The following is a 26,788-nucleotide window of genomic DNA, read 5'->3' as shown; positions in this document are numbered from 1 at the left end:
AATATATATACATATTATCCCGGAGCGCTTGCCCATGAAAGGCGAGAGGGGGCGTGGCCCAGCGTCCTGGCTGCGGCCTGGCAAGTTGAGGCCGAGCCTGCCCGGGCATGCCCGGGCGTCCCGACCGAGGCCTGGCAAGTTGAGCGCGGGCCTGCCCGGGCGTCCTGGACGAGCCCGGCATGGTGATCGCTCCGCGTCCTTGATAGGTGCAAGGCGATTGTGAAAACCCAGCGGTAGCCGCTACATATTTATGTTTGTGTATGTGTGTTTGTCTGAGTGTGTGTAGATCTGTGTATTTATGTTTGTGTATGTGTGCCTGTCTGTGTGTGTGTGTGTGTGTAGATCTGTGTATTTATGTTTGTGTATGTGTGCCTGTCTGTGTGTGTGTGTGTAGATCTGTGTATTTATGTTTGTGTATGTGTCTGTCTGTGTGTGTCTGTCTGAGTGGATTTGTAGATCTGTGTATTTGTTTGTGTGTGTCTATGTGTGTGTAGATCTGTGTATATATGTACGTGTGTGTAGATCTGTGTATATATGTTTGTGTGTGTGTCTGTCTGAGTAGATGTGTAGATCGGTGTATTTATGTTTGTGTATGTGTGCCTGTCTGTGTGTGTCTGGGCCGCGACCTTTTACAATTTGAGGTTTGTCATCAACATTTCAACAAAGGTTTATCATGAGAATATTGAGAAGGCAAATTATTGAATTGGTCAAAAGGTCAGAGGTCAGCGTCACATCAAATTGTCAAATTGGTTTACTAATCAAAAGCTCCCAATCGATTTTTTTTTTCGATCTTAACCTCGAAGGTCAAGGCTGCATAAAATCATCATTTTCATTTTGTTTTGTTTTTTTAACTTCATGATTTTGGAAGTGGAAGAAGAAGAAGCCATATGCATGGATCCAAAGGGACGTGGACGGGTTTGTATTTTCAGATGTTTTCTGGTTATTTCTTGTTACAAAGAATGAAACCGCACGCGCTCTGAGGGTCGAGTACAATTTCCTCTTTTATTTCCTCAATTTAATCAAAAATGCAACAATTATGACACGTGGGACGTGGCCCTGAATATCGAGGGGCGCCGAGGGGATTCCCGTACAGTAATTGTTAATATTTACCTCGTCGTGGTTGTCGGATTTCAGATTAAAATACATACCGGTACATATAAACTATATATCTTTAAATTTAAAATTTACATCACTCGACCGTAGATCGCGTTTTTATGATCCGGTTAAAATGACTTGTGGGAATGTTATCACACCCACGTGACCACTACCCCATGATACCGTGTGGGTGTGGTGGTGGTGGTATGGTGGGTGGTGGTGTTTTGGTGGGTGGTGGTTGGTGGTGGGAGGTGTGGGTTGGTGGATGGTGTTGTGTGGTGGATGATGATGTTGTGTGGTGGGTGGTGGTGGGAGGTGTGATGTGGTGGTGTGATGATGATGGTGGTGTGGTGGGTGGTGGTTGTACGTGGTGTGGTGGTTGTAGGTAGTGTGGTTTTTGTAGGTGGTGTGGTGGTTGTAGGTGGTGTGGTGGATGGTGTTGTGTGGTGGGTGGTGTGGTGGTGTGATGATGATGGTGGTGTGGTGGTGTGATGGGTGGTGGTTGTATGTGGTGTGGTGGTTGTAGGTGGTGTCGTCTTGGGTGGTGGTCGTAGGTGGTATGGTGGGTGGCTGTGTGGAGTACAGGAATGAGCTGTGAATTGATCTTTTCCCCTCGGATTCTCAGCACAGTCATTTTCATGTGATCGTCCCGTTATTTATTTATTTATTTCCACCCTCCTCCTCCCTCCCGAGTCTCGATCCGCTCCCCGAGTCGCTGTCCTCCCTCCCTTTTCCGCCCCATCCTCCCCTCCCTCAGCTCCACATTTATATCCACGCATTTCACTAACCCTGCTGTTCTTTTTCTTCATCCATTTCTTCTTTTTCCTCATCCCACGTTGATATCCGAGAGGGAATTTTGTCATATTCCGGAATACCTCGTTTTTTGTTTCGATCTCGTTAAACATTCCAAGCGGTACCTTGATCCGGAATACCTTGATCACAGGAACTACCTCATTTCCAGAAGGGGGAGACGAGGAGAATACGAGCTTGAAGCTAAATGTGAGTAATGCAGATTTTATATACATATATTAACAACATGGCGGTGGTTTCGATCATAATTCCTATTTCCGTGTTGGGTTTAATACCATTGACGCCGCGTCGAATCTTCCTGCCTCGTCGCTCTTTCTTCTTCACGGTTTATTCTGTTTTAAGCTTATGGAGGGAGAGATGTCCATTATAGGTCGTCTCTGGGCCTGGTTAAAGATTCACCCTCCCCTTCCTCCCTTACCTCTCACCTCCTTCACCCCTCTCCTCCTTCACCCCCACCCCTCCTCCTCCTACCTCACCCCTTTTCCTCCCTCAATCCTCCTCCCTCTTCCCTCACCCCAATACTTCCTCCCTCTTCCCTCACCCCAATACTTCCTCCCTCACCCCTCATCCTCCCTCTCTCACCCCTCCTCCTCCTTCAATCCACCTACCCCTTTCCTCACACCCAGACCTCCCTCACCTCCCTCCCCTTCCTCATCTCCACTCTCACCCATTCCTCCTCACCTCTACCCCACCCCTCCCCCTCCACTACCCCACCCCTCCCCCTCCACTACCCCACCCCTCCCCCTCCACTACCCCACCCCTCCCCCTCCACTACCCCATTCCTCCCCTCCCCCCCACTCCTCCCTCACCCACCACTCCCTCCCACCCCTGCCTCACCCACCACTCCCTCCCACCCCTTCCTCACCCACCACTCCCTCCCACCCCTTCCTCACCCACCACTCCCTCCCACCCCTTCCTCACCCACCACTCCCTCCCACCCCTTCCTCACCCACCACTCCCTCCCACCCCTTCCTCACCCACCACTCCCTCCCACCCCTTCCTCACCCACCACTCCCTCCCACCCCTTCCTCACCCACCACTCCCTCCCACCCCTTCCTCACCCACCACTCCCTCCCACCCCTTCCTCACCCACCACTCCCTCCCACCCCTTCCTCACCCACCACTCCCTCCCACCCCTTCCTCACCCACCACTCCCTCCCACCCCTTCCTCACCCACCACTCCCTCCCACCCCTTCCTCACCCACCACTCCCACCCCTTCCTCACCCACCACTCCCTCCCACCCCTTCCTCACCCACCACTCCCTCCCACCCCTTCCTCACCCACCACTCCCTCCCACCCCTTCCTCACCCACCACTCCCTCCCACCCCTTCCTCACCCACCACTCCCTCCCACCCCTTCCTCACCCACCACTCCCTCCCACCCCTTCCTCACCCACCACTCCCTCCCACCCCTTCCTCACCCACCACTCCTTCTTCATCTCCACCCTCACACATTCCTCCTCCCTCACCTCTACTCCCACCCCTCCCCCTTCCTCACCCACCACTCCTTCCTCATGTCCACCCTCACCCATTCCCCTCCCTCACCTCTACCCCACCCCTTCCCCTTCCTCACCTCCACCCTCCCTCACCCGTCTTCCCTACCTCACCTACCCCTCCTCCCTCACGCTTCTTCTCCTGGAAGAACGAATGAGACCAAGATGGGCGAGAGCAGAACTGAAGAATGACTATGTGGGATGAGACCAAGATGGGCTAGAGCAGAACGGAGGAATGACTATGTGGGATGAGACCAAGATGGGCTAGAGGAGAACGGAGGAACGACTCTGTAGGATGAGACCAATATGGGCTAGAGGAGAACGGAGGAATGACTATGTGGGATGAGACCAAGATGGGCTAGAGCAGAACGGAGGAATGACTATGTGGGATGAGACCAAGATGGGCTAGAGCAGAACGGAGGAATGACTATGTGGGATGAGACCAAGATGGGCTAGAGCAGAACGGAGGAATGACTATGTGCGATGAGACCAAGATGGGCTAGAGCAGAACGGAGGAATGATTATGTGCGATGAGACCAAGATGGGCTAGAGCAGAACGGAGGAATGACTATGTGGGATGAGACCAAGATGGGCTAGAGGAGAACTGAGGAATGACTATGTGGGATGAGACCAAGACGGGCTAGAGCAGAACGGAGGAATGACTATGTGGGATGAGACCAAGATGGGCTAGAGCAGAACGGAGGAATGACTGTGGGATGAGACCAAGATGGGCTAGAGCAGAACGGAGGAATGACTATGTGGGATGAGACCAAGATGGGCTAGAGCAGAACGGAGGAATGACTATGTGCGATGAGACCAAGATGGGCTAGAGCAGAACGGAGGAATGACTATGTGGGATGAGACCAAGATGGGCTAGAGGAGAACTGAGGAATGACTATGTGGGATGAGACCAAGACGGGCTAGAGCAGAACGGAGGAATGACTATGTGGGATGAGACCAAGATGGGCTAGAGCAGAACGGAGGAATGACTATGTGGGATGAGACCAAGATGGGCTAGAGGAGAACTGAGGAATGACTATGTGGGATGAGACCAAGATGGGCTAGAGCAGAACGGAGGAATGACTATGTGGGATGAGACCAAGATGGGCTAGAGCAGAACGGAGGAATGACTATGTGGGATGAGACCAAGATGGGCTAGAGCAGAACTGAGGAATGACTATGTGGGATGAGACCAAGATGGGCTAGAGCAGAACGGAGGAATGACTATGTGGGATGAGACCAAGATGGGCTAGAGCAGAACGGAGGAATGACTATGTGGGATGAGACCAAGATGGGCTAGAGCAGAACGGAGGAATGACTATGTGCGATGAGACCAAGATGGGCTAGAGCAGAACGGAGGAATGACTATGTGGGATGAGACCAAGATGGGCTAGAGCAGAACTGAGGAATGACTATGTGGGATGAGACCAAGATGGGCTAGAGCAGAACGGAGGAATGACTATGTGGGATGAGACCAAGATGGGCTAGAGCAGAACGGAGGAATGACTATGTGCGATGAGACCAAGATGGGCTAGAGCAGAACTGAGGAATGACTATGTGGGATGAGACCAAGATGGGCTAGAGCAGAACGGAGGAATGACTATGTGGGATGAGACCAAGATGGGCTAGAGCAGAACGGAGGAATGACTATGTGGGATGAGTGAGGTAACATAAAATGGGGTCCACCAACCTGCAAGAAGCAAACCTTGCCAAGAGGAAAACCTCCTGCCAAGAAATTCCAATAACACAGGGAGCCTTAGACTTGATCGATTCTGATTGTCTGATTGGAAAATAGCTCCTCCACCCCAAAATGGCATCCATACTCGATGACGCATCGAATAAGGCCTTGTAGTAGAATACGCTGTATTTACCTCTGAGTGTTTGGAATGGAATTGGCTCCTCAATACTGAGGCGTTGGCTTTACCTGGAGGCCATTTTGGTGGTGGGTTACCTTAGATGGGTTATAACAGATTGTCCACCTTGAGACTCCAGGGACTGCACATCTTCCATGGATAAGCCAGAAAGGTAAAGTGGGGGAGGTGGGGGTTCGAAAGGTGATCCTTGTTGAGGGACAAAGACATCTTCATCATTTCGAATGCAGCCTGTGGCTCCGAGTTTGCGTCATTGGCAGTGCCGCTGATTCAGTGCCCTCTGCTGGTTAGGGCAGCAATTTGTAATTTATGACTGAAATGTTCCAGTCATGGAGAGTACAAGTTTTTGGTTTCCGTCTTTAATCCAGCTCCAGTTTTAACAGACTCGGTGGTGTAATGGTTGGAGTGTCCACTCCGAGTCTGGGAGGTCGGCGGTTCGAACTCCGGCCGATGATACCGAAGACTTTATAAAATGTCACCTGCTCCTTCTTCGCTTGATGTTCGGCATTTGAAACCACGAGCAAGTTTCCTGTATGGAATTCTAAACGGGGTACGGATGGAGATGGCAAAAATGCAAGTGGCCTCTTCTGTCATCGAGCCGGCAACTTGGGAGCAACGATTCACATTTATTGCCATATCTGATGCAATTTATATGCTCTAATGGTGGTGTGGTGCTCCATTTGGAACTGTTTGTTCCATATATGTACCTTTTTGATGCTTAGGGTCCATAATTAAAATTTGTGTTGGCGTCCAAGGCAGTGACTAGTTGCCAATTCATTTTAGGATAAGAGCGTGCACAAACACCCGTAGATTTCCATCCAATGGGAGGGGAAAATTCCTCAGGAAATGTCCCGTTGAGCGCGGTAAGAAATGTGGCACTATTTTTGTGACATTGCTGGTACCCAGAGTGCCCCGGGGGAAATGTGACATCGCGGTACCGAGTGTCCCGGGAAAATGTGGGATCGCTGGTACCTAGAGTCCCCGGGAAAATGTGGGATCGCTGGTACCTAGAGTGCCCCGGGGGAAATGTGACATCGCGGTACCAAGAGTGTCCCGAGAAAATGTGGGATCGCTGGTACCTAGAGTCCCCGGGAAAATGTGGGATCGCTGGTACCTAGAGTGCCCTGGGGGAAATGTGACATCGCGGTACCAAGAGTGTCCCGGGAAAATGTGGGATCGCTGGTACCTAGAGTGCCCCGGGAAAATCTGGGATCGCCGGTACCTAGAGCGCCCTGGGAAAATGTGACATCGCTGGTACCTAGAGTGCCCCTGGAAAATGTGACATCGCTGGTACCCAGAGTGCCCCGGGAAAATCTGGGATCGCCGGTACCTAGAGTGCCCCGGGAAAATGTGACATCGCTGGTACCTAGAGTGCCCCGGGAAAATGTGACATCGCTGGTACCTAGAGTGCCCCGGGAAAATCTGGGATCGCCGGTACCTAGAGCACCCTGAGAATATGTGACATCGCTGGTACCTAGAGTGCCCCGGGAAAATGTGACATCGCTGGTACCCAGAGTGCCCCGGGAAAATCTGGGATCGCCAGTACCTAGAGTGCCCCGGGAAAATGTGACATCGCTGGTACCTAGAGTGCCCCGGGAAAATGTGACATCGCTGGTACCTAGAGTGCCCCGGGAAAATCTGGGATCGCCGGTACCTAGAGCACCCTGAGAATATGTGACATCGCTGGTACCTAGAGTGCCCCGGGAAAATGTGACATCGCTGGTACCTAGAGTGCCCCGGGAAAATATGGGATCGCCGGTACCTAGAGTGCCCCGGGAAAATGTGACCGCTGGTACCTAGAGTGCCCCGGGAAAATGTGACATCGCTGGTACCTAGAGTGCCCCGGGAAAATCTGGGATCGCCGGTACCTAGAGCACCCTGGGAAGATGTGACATCGCCGGTACCTAGAGTGCCCCGGGAAAATCTGGGATCGCCGGTACCTAGAGCACCCTGGGAAAATGTGACATCGCTGGTACCGAGAGTGCCCCGGGAAAATCTGGGACCGCCGGTACCTAGAGTGCCCTGGGAAAATGTGACATCGCGAGTACCGAGAGTGCTCCGGGAAAATCTGGGATCGCCGGTACCTAGAGTGCCCCGGGAAAATGTGACCGCCGGTACCTAGAGTGCTCCGGCAGAAATATGACATCACCTTGTACCAAGAGTGCTCCAGGAGAAATGTGACATCACCTTGTACCTCGAGTGCTCCGGGAGAAATGTGACATCGCTGGTACCTAGAGTGCCCCAGGGTAAATGTGACATCACCAGTACCTAGAGTGCCCTGGGGGAAATGTGACATCACCAGTACCTAGAGTGCCCTGGGGGAAATGTGACATCACCAGTACCTAGAATGCCCCGGGGGAAATGTGACATCACCAGTACCTAGAGTGCCCCGGGAAAATGTGGCATTGCCGGTACCTAGAGTTCCCCGGGAAAATGTGACATCACCGGTACCTAGAGTGCTCCGGGAAAATGTGGCATTGTCGGTACCTAGAGTGCCCTGGGAAAATGCGACATCACCGGTACCTAGAGTGCCCCGGGAAATGTGACATCGCCGGTACCTAGAGTGCCCTGGGAAATGTGGCATCGGCGGTACCGAGAGTGCCCCGGGGGAAATGTGACATCACCAGTACCTAGAGTGCCCTGGGGGAAATGTGACATCACCAGTACCTGGAGTGCCCCGGGGGAAATGTGACATCACCAGTACCTAGAGTGCCCTGGGGGAAATGTGACATCACCAGTACCAAGAGTACCCTGGGGGAAATGTGACATCACCAGTACCTAGAGTGCCCTGGGGAAAATGTGACATCACCATCAGTACCTTACCTCGAGTGCCCTGGGAAAATGTGGCATCACCAGTACCTAGAGTGCCCCGGGGGAAATGTGACATCGCCGGTACCTAGAGTGCCCTGGGAAATGTGACATCGCCGGTACCTAGAGTGCCCCGGGAAATGTGACATCGCCGGGACGTAGAGTGCCCTGGGAAATGTGACATCGCCGGTACCAAGAGTGCGCTGGGAAATGTGGCATCGGCGGTACCTAGAGTGCCCTGGGAAATGTGACATCGCCGGTACCTAGAGTGCCCTGGGAAATGTGACATCGCCGGTACCTGGAGTGCTCCGGGAGAATTATGACATCACCTTGTACCTCAAGTGCCCTGGGGGAAATGTGACATCACCAGTACCTAGAGTGCCCTGGGGGAAATGTGACCACCAGTACCTAGAGTGCCCTGGGGGAAATGTGACATCACCAGTACCTAGAGTGCCCTGTGGGAAATGTGACATCACCAGTACCTAGAGTGCCCTGGGGGAAATGTGACATCGCCGGTACCTAGAGTGCCCCCGGGAAAATGTGGCATTGCCGGTACCAAGAGTGCCCCGGGAAAATGTGGCATTGCCGGTACCTAGAGTGCCCCGGGAAAATGTGGCATTGCCGGTACCTAGAGCGCCCTGAGAATATGTGACATCGCTGGTACCTAGAGTGCCCCGGGAAAATGTGACATCGCTGGTACCTAGAGTGCCCCGGGAAAATGTGACATCGCCCGTACCTAGAGTGCCCCGGGACAATGTGACATCGCTGGTACCTAGAGTGCCCCGGGAAAATGTGGCATTGCCGGTACCTAGAGTGCCCCGGGACAATGTGACATCGCTGGTACCGAGAGTGCCCCGGGAAAATCTGGGATCGCCGGTACCTAGAGTGCCCCGGGACAATGTGGCATTGCCTGTACCTAGAGTGCCCCAGGACAATGTGACATCGCCGGTACCTAGAGTGCCCCGGGAAAATGTGGCATTGCCGGTACCTAGAGTGCCCCGGGACAATGTGGCATTGCCTGTACCTAGAGTGCCCTGGGAAAATGTGACATCACCGGTACCTAGAGTGCCCCGGGAAATGTGACATCGCCGGTACCTAGAGTGCCCTGGGAAAATGTGACATCACCGGTACCTCGAGTGCCCTGGGAAATGTGACATCGCCGGTGACGAGAGTGCCCTGGGAAATGTGGCATCGGCGGTACCTAGAGTGTCCCGGGGGAAATGTGACATCACTAGTACCTAGAGTGCCCTGGGGGAAATGTGACATCACCAGTACCTAGAGTGCCCCAGGGGAAATGTGACAGCACCAGTACCGAGTGCCCTGGGGGAAATGTGACACCACCAGTACCTAGAGTGCCCTGGGAAAATGTGGCATTGCTGTTATGCAGAGTTCCTCAGGAAGTCACAGAACTTTCTTCAAGGTGTGTGTGTGTGTGTGTGTGTGTGTGTGTGTGTGTGTGTGTGTGTGTGTGTGTGTGTGTGTGTGTGTGTGTGTGTGTGTGTGTGTGTGTGTGTGTGTGTGTGTGTGTGTGTGTGTGTGTGTGTGTGTGTGTGTGTGTGTGTGTGTGTGTGTGTGTGTGTGTGTGTGTGTGTGTGTGTGTGTGTGTGTGTGTGTGTGTGTGTGTGTGTGTGTTGCTGGCTGGTAGGTATGGTTTATTTAAGGTAAGATGTGCATGATTTAATGTATTATCATATTATGGAGTGTGTAAGGAAAGTTATAAATATATGATAATACATTAAATCCTATCGCGAGTAAAGTTGGAATAAATGATGTTGCATTGATGGGTTGACTGACTGCCTGGACGCAACTGAGGTTGTGGATCTACTGATGTACCATCTATTGATGTGGATCCATGATCGAGGTTGTGGATATACTGATGTACCATCTATTGATGTGGATCCATGATCGAGGTTGTGGATATACTGATGTACCATCTATTGATGTGGATCCATGATCGAGGTTGTGGATCTACTGATGTACCATCAATTGATGTGGATCCATGATCGAGGTTGTGGATCTACTGATGTACCATCTATTGATGTGGATCCATGATCGAGGTTGTGGATCTACTGATGTACCATCAATTGATGTGGATCCATGATCGAGATTGTGGATCTACTGATGTACCATCAATTGATGTGGATCCATGATCGAGGTTGTGGATCTACTGATGTACCATCTATTGATGTGGATCCATGATCGAGGTTGTGGATCTACTGATGTACCATCTATTGATGTGGATCCATGATCGAGGTTGTGGATCTACTGATGTACCATCTATTGATGTGGATCCATGATCGAGGTTGTGGATATACTGATGTACCATCTATTGATGTGGATCCATGATCGAGGTTGTGGATCTACTGATGTACCATCAATTGATGTGGATCCATGATCGAGGTTGTGGATCTACTGATGTACCATCAATTGATGTGGATCCATGATCGAGGTTGTGGATCTACTGATGTACCATCAATTGATGTGGATCCATGATCGAGGTTGTGGATCTACTGATGTACCATCAATTGATGTGGATCCATGATCGAGGTTGTGGATCTACTGATGTACCATCTATTGATGTGGATCCATGATCGAGGTTGTGGATCAACTGATGTACCATCTATTGATGTGGATCCATGATCGAGGTTGTGGATCTACTGATGTACCATCTATTGATGTGGATCCATGATCGAGGTTGTGGATATACTGATGTACCATCTATTGATGTGGATCCATGATCGAGGTTGTGGATCTACTGATGTACCATCAATTGATGTGGATCCATGATCGAGGTTGTGGATCTACTGATGTACCATCAATTGATGTGGATCCATGATCGAGGTTGTGGATCTACTGATGTACCATCTATTGATGTGGATCCATGATCGATGTTGTGGATCTACTGATGTACCATCTATTGATGTGGATCCATGATCGAGGTTGTGGATCTATTGATGTACCATCAATTGATGTGGATCCATGATCGAGGTTGTGGATCTACTGATGTACCATCTATTGATGTGGATCCATGATCGAGGTTGTGGATCTACTGATGTACCATCTATTGATGTGGATCCATGATCGAGGTTGTGGATCTACTGATGTACCATCTATTGATGTGGATCCATGATCGAGGTTGTGGATCCGCCGTTTGGAGAGGTCCTGGGCTGAAAGGATCGAAACCTCAAGGAAGAACGGTGCCCAGCTTATGATCCATGCAGTCGGGAAACTAGTCAGTTGCTTACCGGTTAAGGTTCTTGCTTTAGGTAGAGAAACTATGTTTGAGGTTTACAATTTAAATAAAGTTGAATATGGGATGTTGTGAAATTAACATCATTTACAGCAATCCTTTAAATTATTTATATTTAAGTTTAGGAACAACCAATACTGTACAATTAATTAAATGCGTTTTTAAATAAGAATTGAAAAAGAGAAATAAGTATTGAAAATCATAAGAGATAGAATTGTGAGGAACAAAAATGAAAAAAACAAGATGTGTGTTTATTTTTGTGTGTGTATCTGTGTATATGTATGTGTGCGTGTTTATTTTTGTGTGTGTGTATCTGTGTATATGTATGTGTGCGTGTTTATTTGTGTGTGTGTATCTGTGTATATGTATGTGTGCGTGTTTATTTTTGTGTGTGTGTATCTGTGTATATGTATGTGTGCGTGTTTATTTTTGTGTGTGTGTATCTGTGTATATGTATGTGTGCGTTTATTTTTGTGTGTGTATCTGTGTATATGTATGTGTGTGTGTTTATTTTTGTGTGTGTATCTGTGTATATGTATGTGTGCGTGTTTATTTTTGTGTGTGTATCTGTGTATATGTATGTGTGCGTGTTTATTTTTGTGTGTGTATCTGTGTATATGTATGTGTGCGTGTTATTTTTGTGTGTGTATCTGTGTATATGTATGTGTGTGTGTTTATTTTTGTGTGTGTATCTGTGTATATGTGTGTGTGCGTGTTTATTTTTGTGTGTGTGTATCTGTGTATATGTATGTGTGCGTGTTATTTTTGTGTGTGTATCTGTGTATATGTATGTGTGTGTTTATTTTTGTGTGTGTATCTGTGTATATGTATGTGTGCGTGTTTATTTTTGTGTGTGTGTATCTGTGTATATGTATGTGTGCGTGTTATTTTTGTGTGTGTATCTGTGTATATGTATGTGTGTGTTTATTTTTGTGTGTATCTGTGTATATGTGTGTGTGCGTGTTTATTTTTGTGTGTGTGTATCTGTGTATATGTATGTGTGCGTGTTTATTTTTGTGTGTGTATCTGTGTATATGTATGTGTGCGTGTTATTTTTGTGTGTGTATCTGTGTATATGTATGTGTGCGTGTTTATTTGTGTGTGTGTATCTGTGTATATGTATGTGTGCGTGTTTATTTTTGTGTGTGTATCTGTGTATATGTATGTGTGCGTGTTATTTTTGTGTGTGTATCTGTGTATATGTATGTGTGCGTGTTATTTTTGTGTGTGTATCTGTGTATATGTATGTGTGCGTGTTTATTTTTGTGTGTGTGTATCTGTGTATATGTATATGTGCGTGTTTATTTTTGTGTGTGTGTATCTGTGTATATGTGTGTGTGTTTATTTTTGTGTGTGTGTATCTGTGTATATGTATGTGTGTGTTTATTTTTGTGTGTGTGTATATGTGTGTGTGTTTATTTTTGTGTGTGTATCTGTGTATATGTATGTGTGTGTTTATTTTTGTGTGTGTGTATCTGTGTATATGTATGTGTGTTTATTTTTGTGTGTGTATCTGTGTATATGTATGTGTGTGTTTATTTTTGTGTGTGTATCTGTGTATATGTATGTGTGTGTTTATTTTTGTGTGTGTATCTGTGTATATGTATGTGTGTGTTTATTTTTGTGTGTGTATCTGTATATGTATGTATGTGTGTTTATTTTTGTGTGTGTATCTGTGTATATGTATGTGTGTGTTTATTTTTGTGTGTGTATCTGTGTATATGTATGTGTGCGTGTTTATTTTTGTGTGTGTGTATCTGTGTATATGTGTGTGTTTATTTTTGTGTGTGTATCTGTGTATATGTATGTGTGTGTTTATTTTTGTGTGTGTGTATCTGTGTATATGTATGTGTGTGTGTATCTGTGTATATGTATGTGTGTGTTTATTTTTGTGTGTGTGTATCTGTGTATATGTATGTGTGTTTATTTTTGTGTGTGTATCTGTGTATATGTATGTGTGCGTGTTTATTTTTGTGTGTGTGTATCTGTGTATATGTATGTGTGTGTGTTTATTTTTGTGTGTGTGTGTGTATGTGAATAAGAGAGACAGAATTGTGAGTAACAGAAGTGAAAAAACGAGGTGTGTGTGTGTGTGTGTGTGTGTGTGTGTGTGTGTGTGTGTGTGTGTGTGTGTGTGTGTGTGTCGATGTACGTGTGTGTGTGTGTGTGTGTGGATGTGTATATGTGTGTGTGTGTGTGTGTGTGTGTGTGTGTGTGTGTGTGTGTGTGTGTGTGTGTGTGTGTGCATGTGTGTCGATGTACGTGTGTGTGTGTGTGTGTGTGGATGTGTATATGTGTGTGTGTGTGTGTGTGTGTGTGTGTGTGTGTGTGTGTGTGTGTGTGTGTGTGTGTGTGTGTGTGTAAGTAAGCTCCACTACGAGCGTTAGTTCCTGTAAAAAAACAAAAAACTTCAAGTTCTATCTTATGGTAGTTATGCTGGTCTGGTAGTGAAGCAATTGTTTACCGTTGGCTGTTGTTTTGAATTTTTGAGTAAATATTGAATTCCAGATAGTTATAGCCTGTATATAACATCTGTATAGCGAAGTACAAAATGGAGGTGATGTTTGGGATGATACTTGTGTTGCAAACTCTATAATGCAAAAGAGCAGTTTATGTGAATTATTTTCGTTTTCATTTTTTTTTCCCAGGAGTGACGTCAAGGCCCGAATGCCAGGTGATGGCAAGGCACAAGCTTGGTGAGCCGTCTTGCACTACATTGCTCTGTCTAACAATACCCATAATTCTCCCTTACTGTGCTGCACGACCAGCTGAGATAACCGGCAGCCTTCCGAAGATCGAGGCATCCACAGATACAAATGCTCCGAATACAGACGCGTCCCTACCCGACGCTGAAAACAGACACCTTTCGGCATCAGTGACGCTTCTGCCTCGAGGTCGAGCGGCTGTTCTGCACCTTATCCCGGAAGAAGCAACAACACTGTCCAACCAATCCTCGGATTCCCGTCTTAAATTTCTCCCAACATCTCCAGCTCTGAGAACGCTACTTGATGGAAGTGTTGAGGTTCCTATGAAGAGACCGTTTTATTTTGAAACATTAACTGCTGCATCAAACATGTCTTCTGTAACCTCTCATCAAGCGAACACCACTGCTCATGATTTTAGGAAGATTCAAGGTGAGATGCCTTTTTTTCAGCTAAATGTTATGAAATCGCCATTTTTCAGCCAAACAATGCACTTATCATTGGCACAGCCCTATTATCAGAAAGTTCAAAATATGAGTATTTTTGGCCAGAGGCCTTGTCTTTTTCGAATTTTTTACCTCGTGCATGAAGGGAAAACGGGGTTAAGGGTGAACAGGTTAAGGGTGAACAGGTGATTTTTTTTTTAGCTGAACAGTTTCCTTATAGTCTTATAAACAAGAATCATGCTATTAGAGGTCATAGAAGTACCCCTAATTATTGAAAAATTCAAATTTCAATTCAATTCAATATAATATTTTGCATGAAATTTGTTATAACTTGGGAAATGCATCATTCTTTTGGGCTGAAATTTGGACAGGATATTCAGAATATCACTTCCTTTAAAATGATGAAGGCTTTTGTTTATAGGAGTAGCCATTGTGGATTTATTGAAGGACAACCAAGTTTTATCTGGTAATTGGCATAATTAGCTAATTAGTGAACATTTGACATAATTTCACAAAATCCTCTCATCAGGTAGTAGAGTAACACATGTATAATACATGTACCAAGTTTTGCGTGAAAAGAATGATAGGTGACATGGAAGATAGAAGTAGAAATGTGTTCTTTGTTTTTCCTTGTTTTTTATTGACGGTCTAATTTATGCAAATTATATGCATGTAATATGACAAAGAAGCGTTGAAACTGGTCTGAGTTAAAGCCAAGATTATATCTTTCAAGAAAAACTGAAAATTAGATATTAACTTGACTTTGTTTTTGCGTAAAGGCCTCTCAAAGGTACCTATGTAGTTTTCTCAATTTTTCACCAGTACTACACCCTTAAGCAATCGGCTCACTCTGTCTATCTGTCTGTCTCTGTCTGTCTGTCTGTCTGTCCACAAACGTCAGTTTATGATCGAGAAACAACTTTATTTCAATTCAATGTTATATTTTGAACAGTTATATTTTTGTAGATAAGTTTCGTTATATTTAGATAATAAATCTGAAAACGAAGCTGCAGTTTAGCAGTTGGCTCTGAATCCGTCCAGATCATTTCCCAAATAATTTCTTCTACAACTTTTAAAATCTTTATTTTATTTCAATTGAATTATACTAGGGCATGCCCGTACTATATATATATCTAAAATTATATCCCCCCCCCTCTATTTACATGAAATGGTTTGGTCCAAAGCGAACGGCTTGCGAGTACGGTGACAATCCCCCCCCTCTATTTACATGAAATGGTTTGGTCCAAAGCGAACAGCTTGCGAGTACGGTGACAATCCCCCCCCTCTATTTACATGAAATGGTTTGGTCCAAAGCGAACGGCTTGCGAGTACGGTGACAATCCCCCCCCCCCCCCCTCTATTTACATGAAATGGTTTGGTCCAAAGCGAACGGCTTGCGAGTACGGTGACAATCCCCCCCCTCTATTTACATGAAATGGTTTGGTCCAAAGCGAACGGCTTGCGGAGTTTGGTAAAGAAATCGCCATAGCGTGCATAAACGCGCAGGAAAGCGAAAGAATCGCAAATTAGTTTTAATTAGTTTTAAAACATAGTTTAACGCCAACATAGTTTGCCAACGTGAAATAAATGAATACGCTCTCAAATGTGCCGTCCGAGGCAGAGTCTGTTCGGCACGTTCGGCACACGTGATAGCTCGCTGCTCTCTGATTGGTTGAATCGTTTTTTGGACATAGCTCGGTAACTACTTGTCCGATTAATATGAAACCTTGAAAAGGCACATCCTCGGGTCCCCAGCAATATACCTGGCAAGTTTAAAGTATATCGGACCCGTGGTTGTCGAGAAACAGCGGTCACAGACAAACAAACACACACACAGACACACAGACACACACACACACACACACACACACAGAGATTGCTGGAATTATAGATAGACTAGGGCATGCCCGTACTATATATAAGCTAGGACGTGCCCGTACGTGGGTGCCCGTTCCTTGCCAAAAAAAAAAAAAAAAAAAAATTTGTGTAGGGGTGTGTGTGCGTAAACATCCTAGGGCGTGCCCGTACGTGGGTGCAAAAAAACATGCGTGCAAACAACAACAACAAAAAAAAACTTTGAAACCACGTGGCAGTAACGACCACAGAACCCCCCCCCCCCCCCCATCTATTTACATGAATGGTTTGGTCCATTCGCAACGACCACAGAACCCCCCCCTCTATTTACATGCAATGGTTTGGTCCAAAGCGAACGGCTTGCAGTGTTTGGTAAAGAAATCGCCATAGCTCGGTAAGTACTTGTCCGATTAATATGAAACCTTGAAAAGGCACATCCTCGGGTCCCCAGCAATATACCTGGCAAGTTTAAAGTATATCGGACCCGTGGTTGTCGAGAAACAGCGGTCACAGACAAACATACACACATACACACATACACACATACACACATACACACAGAGATTAATGGAATTATAGATAGATAAATCAACCCTGTAGAACACAAATCACCTTTTTTTAGCATTTTAAAACCCCCGGCTTCTATTTAGCTGTATTTGGACAAAATATTCCGGCATTTTACGTTATCACGACCAATTAAACTTGCTGCTCTCAGATGCTGCCCATGTCCTTGTTTCTCAAGGTTTCGTGTGGTAAGATGTTATATGAACTCTCTAGTTGTTTTTGGGTTTTCGTCTTAAGATCGAGGTTCATGGAAAAGCTAAGTGACTTGGAATATGAACTGATATTGGGGAAATATTTGGACATGACAAGCGATGGAATGAACAAGCACAGCGGAAAGGAAGGGAGCAAACACAGTAACCTGCAAGTAAGAGGTTTGGGTTAATTAAGGTTAATGGGAGTAAAATAAAAACTGTGGGTAAGGATGGGAGGTGGTGAAGTGTGATGGTGGCGCACTGTCTGCTCGAGGCCAAAGAGGAAAGTGTGGCATAGAACAACTACAGGAAGGCGGTTTCACAGACTGGAGAAAAAAAATGTGAGGAACAAGAGTTTAGTTGTGCAGTCAGCTCTTGGATTTTGGAAGTTTAACCAGGAGGGGGTGTTGGAAGAACACATGCATTCTGGAGTTGCTTTGGAAGGTCGGAGGACTGAGACAGTAAAGGGAGATAGATTGGAGAAGAGGCGGTTAAAAAAAACAAAAAACGGAGGCCATCGACGTGCCTGCAGTGAGAGCAACAGACCTTATCCTTTCCTCACCCTCATTGCAATAGATACCAATAAATATGAGGGCTTTAGATTCCACATAATCCAGGACAAACATGTGACGCTGTAGCATCAGCCAATGGGAGAGCACTGTATTCCATCGAGTTATGGACAAAGACGCCGTAGGCCTTTGAGTATTTCTTTTCAAGGAAAGACAGAAACTGATTTTGAATTCCGTCACTTTTACTACATTTTCGGCCCAGGAGAGGTCATGGCTGATGGTGAGGCTAAGATGTTCAGAGACTGAGCTTCTTCCACTGGGTGACCATGGAAATATTCCTACATAAGTGGGTTTGTTTGACGATCCTTCCGGAGTGACCGTGTGGGATGCATAGAACATCTAGATGACGTTTCATATACTATACAATGAGCTAAGGTCATTCTTGATCTAATTCTCTTGATAATGATCTGATGAAATGATTTTGATAATGATCTCGATCCGAGATGTTTTGTTTGCAGTGATAATTATGTTTGCTTTTTTTCACAGTGACAGCAATTCCCACCTCATCCAACGACTCTCTTGATGCTCTAGGCCCATCAATGCTCCCACATATTGCCTATTCCAACTTCAGCACAAAACTCGGTTTTCCAACTCAGAATGCCTCATTCCAGCCAAGCCTAGGCCTCATTGACTCCACTTCAGTTTCACCCACCTTGCGCTCACTGCACATTTATGTATTGGGATTGCTGTTCCTGATTCTCATTCCTGTGGCACTTACTGTGATGTGGCAACGGTGGTCCGGTAGAGTAATGACAATCTTATCTTGTGGTTTACTTGTTTGTCTAGGTGTAATGAGGGCTGCAATCTTATTGCCTGGAGCCTATAATGATACAGGATATCTTGGAACATTGGTGGCAATATTCCTCTATGACACTGGGACGGCTTGCCTTGGTGCTGCCTTTGTAGCCACGCTCAATGTGGAATTGCCACCTTCTTTGGTCTGTAATGTCACAAGGGTGGAACGGCTGTGGAATCGTACCTTGGCCTGTTTTATGACTGTCATTTTTGCTCTAGCTTTTGCTGCGGACGTGGCCACATCAGTTGTTGGAGCATCTGTGGTCCCGGTTCTATCTGCCGCTCGAATCTCACATTCTATCTGCATTGCATTCTTCTCAATAATTCTTCTTGTGTCAACTTGTCCCGGACCAAGAATCCTAGGTTTCAAATGTGCAATGGACATACAGAATAAAAACGCACTGTTACAAGCTATGCCGTGGCCTTCGGTCGGGCGTATAATGGCTGCTCTGGGGGGCTTCTTCCTGCTTAACTGCGCAATAGCGCAAGTTGTTGGGATTGCAAATGGTTGCGTCATCCTTTTCGATGCAGGTCCTCAATCCTCGGTTTGGTGGGCTTTTCACTCAATCTCTCGAGTCTTGGAGTTGTTAGGAGCAGCCTGCATATTTGGCTTCGCTTATCTTGACCTCCCAATTTTTCTCCCATGCCTAAAGCCTCCAACGTCCTCCAGTAAGCTGCCAAACTATAATTGGGATGCCTCATCATCAATGCCACCAACTGTCACAACTGCAACAGATATTGTAACTTCCTCACCAACGCAAGGGTGTTGGGAAAAAATGGCAGGAATTCTTCGTGGACATTGGTGTGAGGACATCTCCGGAGGTGCACGACCAGCTGATGTGGCTTCTCTAGGCATTAGCCAGCCGCAAGACGCCTTTCGAAGCTCGAACGACGCGTCGCGACTTGCATACACACCATCCATGCCAGCTTCGCAGGAAGGTTGTCCCAAAATTGTAGCTAATTCTGCATCTTTATCTGAGCTCGATTTCCTGCCACCCTCACCTGTTGACCTTCAGCATAGCATCGAGGAAGCTTTGTTTGCACGAGGTCTACTTCGCGGTCGCTCACTCAGCACAGGTGAACTTACTTTGTCACTTATGGTCACAACAAACACCTTCTCAGATTCTGCTAACCTCAAGTCTTCTGGGCCTTCTCGTCAATCTCGCTTTGGCTCACTTCGAAGTTTGGGTCGCAGCCATTCCACACTGGTAGGCGATGGATCAAGCGTTTCCAGTCTCAGCTGGTGGAGAGGCTTATCAAGTGGCTCTTTGACTGGACGCAGTTCCTCTCCAGGATCTAGTCCCGGGAGTCCTGATAAGTCGGGGGGAAGGCGACGGTGTTCGTTTGGAGCAAAGCGAGCCTTTGGCCGCAGCGAACCGAAGCCTCCTCTGGTTTCAGCAAGTACAACACACAGCGAATTTGTACAACTTTGCCGTCGGATTGACCAGCTCAGTGTGGGAAGTGACACAATCGATCTGTAATTGACAGATAACTTTTTCTTTGGGGCATGTATATATCAAGTATGAATTAATGTTTGAATTTCTGAATCCCTTCCCCGCTTATCCTCCGCCTTCATGTACATTGCACAGAATGCATTTTGGAAAACACAGCCAATGTGAACCCCATGCTCACTTTAGTACATGTCATTGGGAATTCAAGCAATGTAAAATACAACAATTCTCCTTTGGTTCTAAATCATCTATCAGCTACAGTGTTGTTTACATTTGTGTAAATGCTAAATGTAATCTTTCATGAAGGCCTTGGGCTAGTACAATAGCTAAATAGTGAGTAGATTAAAAATCACAAACAGTTATTATTTCATTTTTAGTCTGTATCGTTTCACACTGGAGGTCAAGTCGGATGTAAAACAAATCGGCAGGAAATGGCATCAAATTACAAAATGTCTTCCTGGTAATCCACGCGAGGAGGGTGTTGCACCGTGAGTACGCCATCTTTTGAAGGGGTGATTGAATCGACTATCCTTTTTTTGAAGAAGAAGAAGGAAATTATTCCCCCACATCATATGCCTGCTTCACCAGTTTGGCTACTTTCTGTTTAAAATGTTTAAAATTCCCTACATCTTCATTTCCGGTGGGCGGTGAGGGGTGCTGCTCAACTGCTTTTGGCCTTCTTTAATTTGGTGAATAACGGGGTTTGCGTACGATGCCAAAACCAAACGTGCCGCAGATTGCTGTCCAATTAACTTGGTGTCAGTAGCAGACATCGTTCTCTTTTCCACATTCATCGTTGGTATGATCATTTCACAGCTGTGATTGTGGCTTAGTCTATGCTCCAAAGTGCTGTCTCTGTACATTGTTTAGCGGTCAGCATCAGTGTAGTTCAAAACTTTATGTGTTTGTGCTTCTTGCATACATAAAGCATTGCATCTTCAAATTTGTAATTACAACCAAAACTCACCCTCAACCTCTCCCATCCCTCCCCATGTGTGTATTGAATATGTAAACAGACCCATTACTCTGTTTCTATCTTCTTGATGCCGAAATAAATGTTCAGATATTGTCTCTGCAAATGAATTTGATGATGTCACTGGTATGGCTATCTTAAGATTTTACTTTATATCTGTGGAGACAATGGTGTAAGGCCTAGCTCGATGTATATGTATATATTGTTACGGATCTCAGATTACGGCGCTGCCCTTACCGAGGGGGGGTTTAATCCCCTCATCTATTTCACTGGCCGTCCGAGTCCTAGAAGATATCGCGCTCCTTTGCGGGGGTTGAGGTTGACCAGGGTGACTGGTCAATGGAGTCCCAGATACCTTCGCCAACCTCTCCGCAAAGCAGGACGATACTTCTGCTCGAGCCACGGACAAGATGGAAGATTGCCGAGCGGTTTAGCAATCCGAGGCTCGAGCCGTTAGCAATAAAACTAACCCGATTCTGAGCGGTTGGCCAAATCGTGCCACAGGTACTCAATGGGGAAAAGACAAAGACGATCGGACGAGAGGAAGCCAAAGAATAAGAAGGGTAAAGGAAGAACAAATATGATTTATTACTATCTAAAAGAGGAAACGAAAGAAGGGAATATACAAGAAGAGGAAACAAAACGACATAGGGCAACCTTAGACACTCTTCTATAACACGCCCAGGACAAACAGACAGACTCACACGAAAGGTAGCTGGTAGGGGAGGAAGGTCCAGGCAGATGGTTCCAGGCCCCGGGTCCGCCGCGAAGAATGGCAGGCAGCTGGCATCGTTGGCGCTCGACCGGACCTTGCAAATGCGAGGGGCTGGAATGCGCGTACGTATAGCGTGCCGAACGCGCTCAAAACCACGGCAGTTCGTATCGAAAACGATCGTCCCAAACGATCCTCTGTGCAATGTTCTTGTATTCGCCGCCTCTGCGCTGTTCTCTCGCATCTGCTCTCTCGGTCATCTCCCCTTTTTGTGAAAGGGCTTTGCGCTCGCGCTTTTATTGCAAGCATCGCGTATCAAGCCGCGTCCGCTTTGCTCCGCCTACCGTTGAACACGCCTCGGCCCGGATTGGTCACGAGGGTTCATTGTTACCTCCCCCCGTGACGCGTTGATGGGGCCACGCCTAGGTTCCTGGCCGCTCCTCCCTTCTTCTCCAACTTGACCGCGTGCGTAATGGCGTCTTGAGACGGGCGCTGCAGCTAGCAGAGAAGCGCAATATGTTGTGGAGGGCAGTTTACGCCGCAATATGAATGGAATGAGAATTGGAGAAGGGGGCTAGGTTATTTGATTAATACAACGCAGATTCAACTATTGGAAACAGATCCTTACCTGAAACACATACTAATGAAATAACTAAAGAAGAATCTATGGTGTCCTACGTGTTGTACATGGCCTAACTAGGGTGCAACCTTTACAAAGGGGGATATTTACAAGAATTATTATTTTACAAAGTGAAGGTTCTAAAAACCGTAACTATATATACATATATATATATATATATATATATATATATTCAGTGCCTATAGAAAGTCTACACCCCCTTTCAAATTTTTCACCTTTTGTTACCTTATAACCTGGAATTAAATTGTATTAGATCAGACGTTTTCCACCTTTATTTACACATCGTAACCCACAACTTCCAAGTGACAAACAAATTCTACAAATCTCGGAAAATTAATTAAAAGACAAAACGAGAATATCTTGATTGGATAAGTGTCCACCCCCTTATAATAGCAATTGTAAATTAGCTCAGGTGTAACCAATCACCTTCAAAATCACACACCAAGTTAATTGGCCTCTTCCTGTGTTAAATTGTAGTGATTCTGATTATTTCAGAATAAAATCAGCTTTTCCTGGAGGTTTCCTCTGCTATTTAGTGCATTTCACAGCAAAGACTCAACCATGAGCACCAAGGAGCTTTCAAAAGACCTCTGGGATAAAGTTGTGGAAAGGTACAGATCAGGATGGGATTTATACCCAAGATGGGTATAAAAAATATTTCAAAGTCCTTGAATATCCCTTTGAACATAGTCAAGACAGTCATTATGAAGTGGAAGGGGTAATGGTACCACGAAGACCCTGCCTAGAGCAGGCCGTCCCTCCAAACTGGACGACCAAGCAAGGAGGAGACTAATCAGAGCGGTCACCAAGAGGCCAATGGCAACTTTGAAACAACTACCGGCCTTTATGGCAAAGACTGGTCACCGACAACAATATCCCAAGCACTCCACAAGTCTGGCCTGTACCATAGGGTGGCAAGATGGAAGCCATGACTCAAAAAAACCCACCTGGAGTCCCGTTTGAGGTATGCAAAAAAACACTGGAGATCCTGAAGCCATGTGGTAAAAAGTTTTGTGGTCTGATGAAACAAAGATGGAATTTTTTGGCCTAAATGCAAAACGTTACGTTTGGCATAAACCCAACACAGCACATCACTCAAAGAACACCATCCCTACTGTGAAGCATGGTGGTGGCAGCATCATGTTATGGGGATGTTTCTCATCAGCAGGGACTGGGACACTTGTCAGGATAGAAGGGAAAATGTATTGAACAAAATACAGAAAAATCCGAGAGGAAAACCTGCTGCCCTCTATAATAAAGCTGAATTTGGGACAGGAGTTCACCTTTCAGCATGACACCTACCCGAAGCACACCGCCAAACCTACACTGGAGTTGCTGAGGAACAAAAAGATAAATGTCCTTGATTGGCCCAGTCAGAGCCCCGACCTAAATCCAAATGAAAATCTGTGGCATTATTTGAAGATTGCTGTCCATCAACGCTTCCCACGCAACTTGACTGAGCTTGAACAGTTTTGTACAGAAGAATGGGCAAATATTGCCCAATCAAGGTGTGCAAAGTTGGTAGAGACCTATCCCAACAGACTCGCAGCTGTAATTGCTGTCAAATGTGCTTCCACCAAGTATTAACTCAGGGGGGGGAAGGGTGGGAGGTGTGGAAGGGTGGAAGGGTGGGGGGGGGGGGGGGTTATGGACACTTATCCAACCAAGATATTCTAGTTTTATATTTTTAATTAATTTTCGAAATTTGTCGAATTTGTTTTGCACTTGGAAGTTGTGGGTTACGATGTCTAAATCAAGGTGGGAAAAGTCTTATTTAATGCAATTTAATTCCAGGTTATAAGTATCAAAAGGTGAAAATTTTGAAAGGGGGGTGTAACTTTCCATAGGCCCTGCACACAGGATGCAGCATGACTCCATTTTGTGTTCCCTCGAAATATTTGCATTTCGTTATTCATTATTAAAATTAAAATGTGAAGTTCATTCTGCAATTGCTGTCAACATTGTTTTTGTTTCAAGTGTTCACGACTTCAAAGTTCTGTAGAAAGGGCAGTGTTCCGTCCTGTCCTGCTTATGGTGACCTGTGCTCACAAGGTAGAAGGAATATGCGGAATAAAGAACAGATTTGTGTAGTCGATTCATTGAATTTCGTTTTGTGGACTTCTACTTGCCAGTTTTGATGATTCACTGTGCAATGTCTTTCATTTTTTCTATTGCAAAAGTGCAATAAAAACACGGAAGTACTTTGAATATTTGATTTATTAATTTGAAAAATGCACTTTTGCATAATACCGTTACAATTGAGTTTGCAAAATTCTTATTAACCTTCCCCTGAACATTGGTAGACGGGGTTTTGCAATCGCATCTGTCTGTCTGACCAGGCCATAACTTTTCTTTTCTTTTTTTCTAGCAATTTTGCTTTTGTCATCAAATCTTCAACAAACCTTCATTATGATAATATGGAGAACACTAATTAATAAAACTAACAACGGTACCCGCCGGACGGGCGGCGCTTCAATTGGGTGACCCAATTGACCCACTCTCCCCCCCCCCCTCCCTATGTGTGATCCGCTCTCCTCCCCCCCCCCCCCCCCCCCGTGTGTGACCCACTCTCCCCCGCCATGTGTGACCAGTGTGTGACCCACTCTCCCCCCCCCCCCGTGTGTGACCCACTCTCCCCCCCCCTCCCTATGTGTGATCTGCTCTCCTCCCCCCCCCCCGTGTGTGACCCCCCTGCCCCCCCCCCCACGTGTAACCTGTGCATGCCCCCCTCACCCCCCGTGTGTGACCCACTCTCCCTTGAGTGTGTGTCCACTCACCCCCACCCCGTGTGTGACCCACTCTCCCCCCCCCCCCCCCCGTGTGTGACCCTCTCGCCCTTGAGTGTGTGACCCACTCCCCCCCCCCCCCCGTGTGTGTGTTTGACCCACCCCCTCGTGTGTGTTTGACCCACCACCCACCAAAGGATTACTTTAACATTAACTCTCCAGATATTCAAGAAGAACCAAAACGTTGACATTGCAAAATGGTGGTTAAACGGGCTGCACACAGTGTCTTAAGAAATAACTAGTTAATTACACAACACGTGGGGTTATGAAAGCTTGGCACAAATTGGCAGAAACTATACAATGAAAGTAGGGGAAATACACCTGATGCTCACCTGGTAGAATAAACAGTATACTACACTGACTAAAGGTATTTTAAACCAATTTGAATGGTTGCGAGAAGACAGGGCAGCTTGTAGAATCATACCAACATAATCATAAGACTTTAAACAAACAAACAAAAAAAATATTTATTTTGGGGAGAAACTCTCCCCCCCCCCGCGCTGCCCCAACCCCGATACCTCCTCAGAGCCCAATTTTTTTAATGCCGTGAACAAACGTTAGTCACAACACAACAAATATCATTGGTGCCAAATTTGGTCGCAATCCCATCAGCGGTTTCGGAGAAGTTTCAAGTGTTTATGGACTGACTGATGGACAGACTGACTGATGGACTGATTGATTGACGGACTGACTGATGGACTGATTGATTGACGGACTGATGGACTGACGGACTGACTGACGGACGGACGATGCGCCATCACATAAGCCCCCCTGAACTTCGTTCCAGGTGAACTAAAAACGACCCTCCAAACAGTCTGACACAAAAACCGGACACAGATGAAAAAGACACAAGGAGTCGAGAGTTGTAGTTTCGTATGCAGTTTGTGGCTGCTGGACATGTACACAAGGTCTGAGTTGCACCATTGCTGGGAGAGTGTCTGTGCCATTGATGCAGTGCCCTTGTTACCTAAGTAAGCTGGTACTCATTTTGCCAACCTCGAAAGGATGACTGGCTGAGTAAACTCACCTGGTGTTAATTCAACGGCACGACAGGGGCTCGAACTCAAGACCCTAATATAACATCTTCAGGCAGCCACCCCCTGGTCCTACCAACATATTTTACTACCCAATCTTACCAACTGGGGTCTTTTCGGACCCCAAATATTGATTTCACCAAATCTGCCACTAAATCCGTCAGACCACTTAAAGGGGGAGGTCCAAAAAGACCCCTGTTACAGTGTTAGTGGGAGTAGAGGGTAAGCGAACACCAAACTTGAATCCAGGGGGTTGACAGGACTCAAACCCCCAGCCAAAGGGCGGGGCGAATCAGGACCTCCGAACAGGACGTGGGCACAAGGTCCTACATGGTTGTGGGAGCGGAGGAGGGTCCAGAGGGTTTGGCAGGTGCTGGACATGTACACGAGGTCTGAGTTGGGAGGAGGAGAAACGGGGGCAGAAGGAGAGGAGCTTAGAGAAGCATGATGACGTCTGAGTTGGGAGGAGGAGAAACGGGGGCAGAAGGGGAGGGGCTTAGATAAGCATGATGAGTAATTGATGACGTCTGAGTTGGGAGGAGGCGAAACGGGGGCAGAAGGGGAGGGGCTTAGAGAAGCATGATGACGTCTGAGTTGGGAGGAGGAGAAACGGGGGCAGAAGGGGAGGGGCTTAGATAAGCATGATGAGTAATTGATGACGTCTGAGTTGTAGGAGGCGAAACGGGGGCAGAAGGGGAGGAGCTTAGAGAAGCATGATGACGTCTGAGTTGGGAGGAGGAGAAA

The 26,788-nt window shown here is 46.5% G+C and overlaps 1 protein-coding gene across 2 annotated transcripts; it reads left to right on the top strand.

Moving 5' to 3' along the window:
• Window positions 1-1,781: 1,781 nt before the first annotated feature.
• LOC137424428 (proline-rich transmembrane protein 4) lies at window positions 1,782-24,432 on the top strand. Of its 2 annotated transcripts, none has more exons than XM_068111869.2 (3): window positions 1,782-2,094; window positions 13,976-14,461; window positions 18,140-24,432. In XM_068111869.2, exons 2-3 carry the CDS (start codon window positions 14,005-14,007, stop codon window positions 19,927-19,929), a joined length of 2,247 nt encoding a protein of 748 aa, XP_067967970.2. In that variant the 5' UTR covers window positions 1,782-2,094; window positions 13,976-14,004; the 3' UTR covers window positions 19,930-24,432. The 2 variants fall into 2 exon arrangements, with proteins under 2 accessions (XP_067967970.2, XP_078631583.1); XM_078775457.1 differs by lacking the exon at window positions 1,782-2,094 and adding an exon at window positions 9,359-9,497.
• Window positions 24,433-26,788: the final 2,356 nt, after the last annotated feature.

This window comes from Myxine glutinosa, chromosome 4 (assembly GCF_964187855.1).
Source record: "Myxine glutinosa chromosome 4, kmMyxGlut1.1, whole genome shotgun sequence".
NCBI classification, from domain to species: Eukaryota; Metazoa; Chordata; class Myxini; order Myxiniformes; family Myxinidae; genus Myxine; species Myxine glutinosa.
Note: the sequence above shows the minus strand (reverse complement) of the source record. Positions and strands in the feature narration are given on the sequence as shown.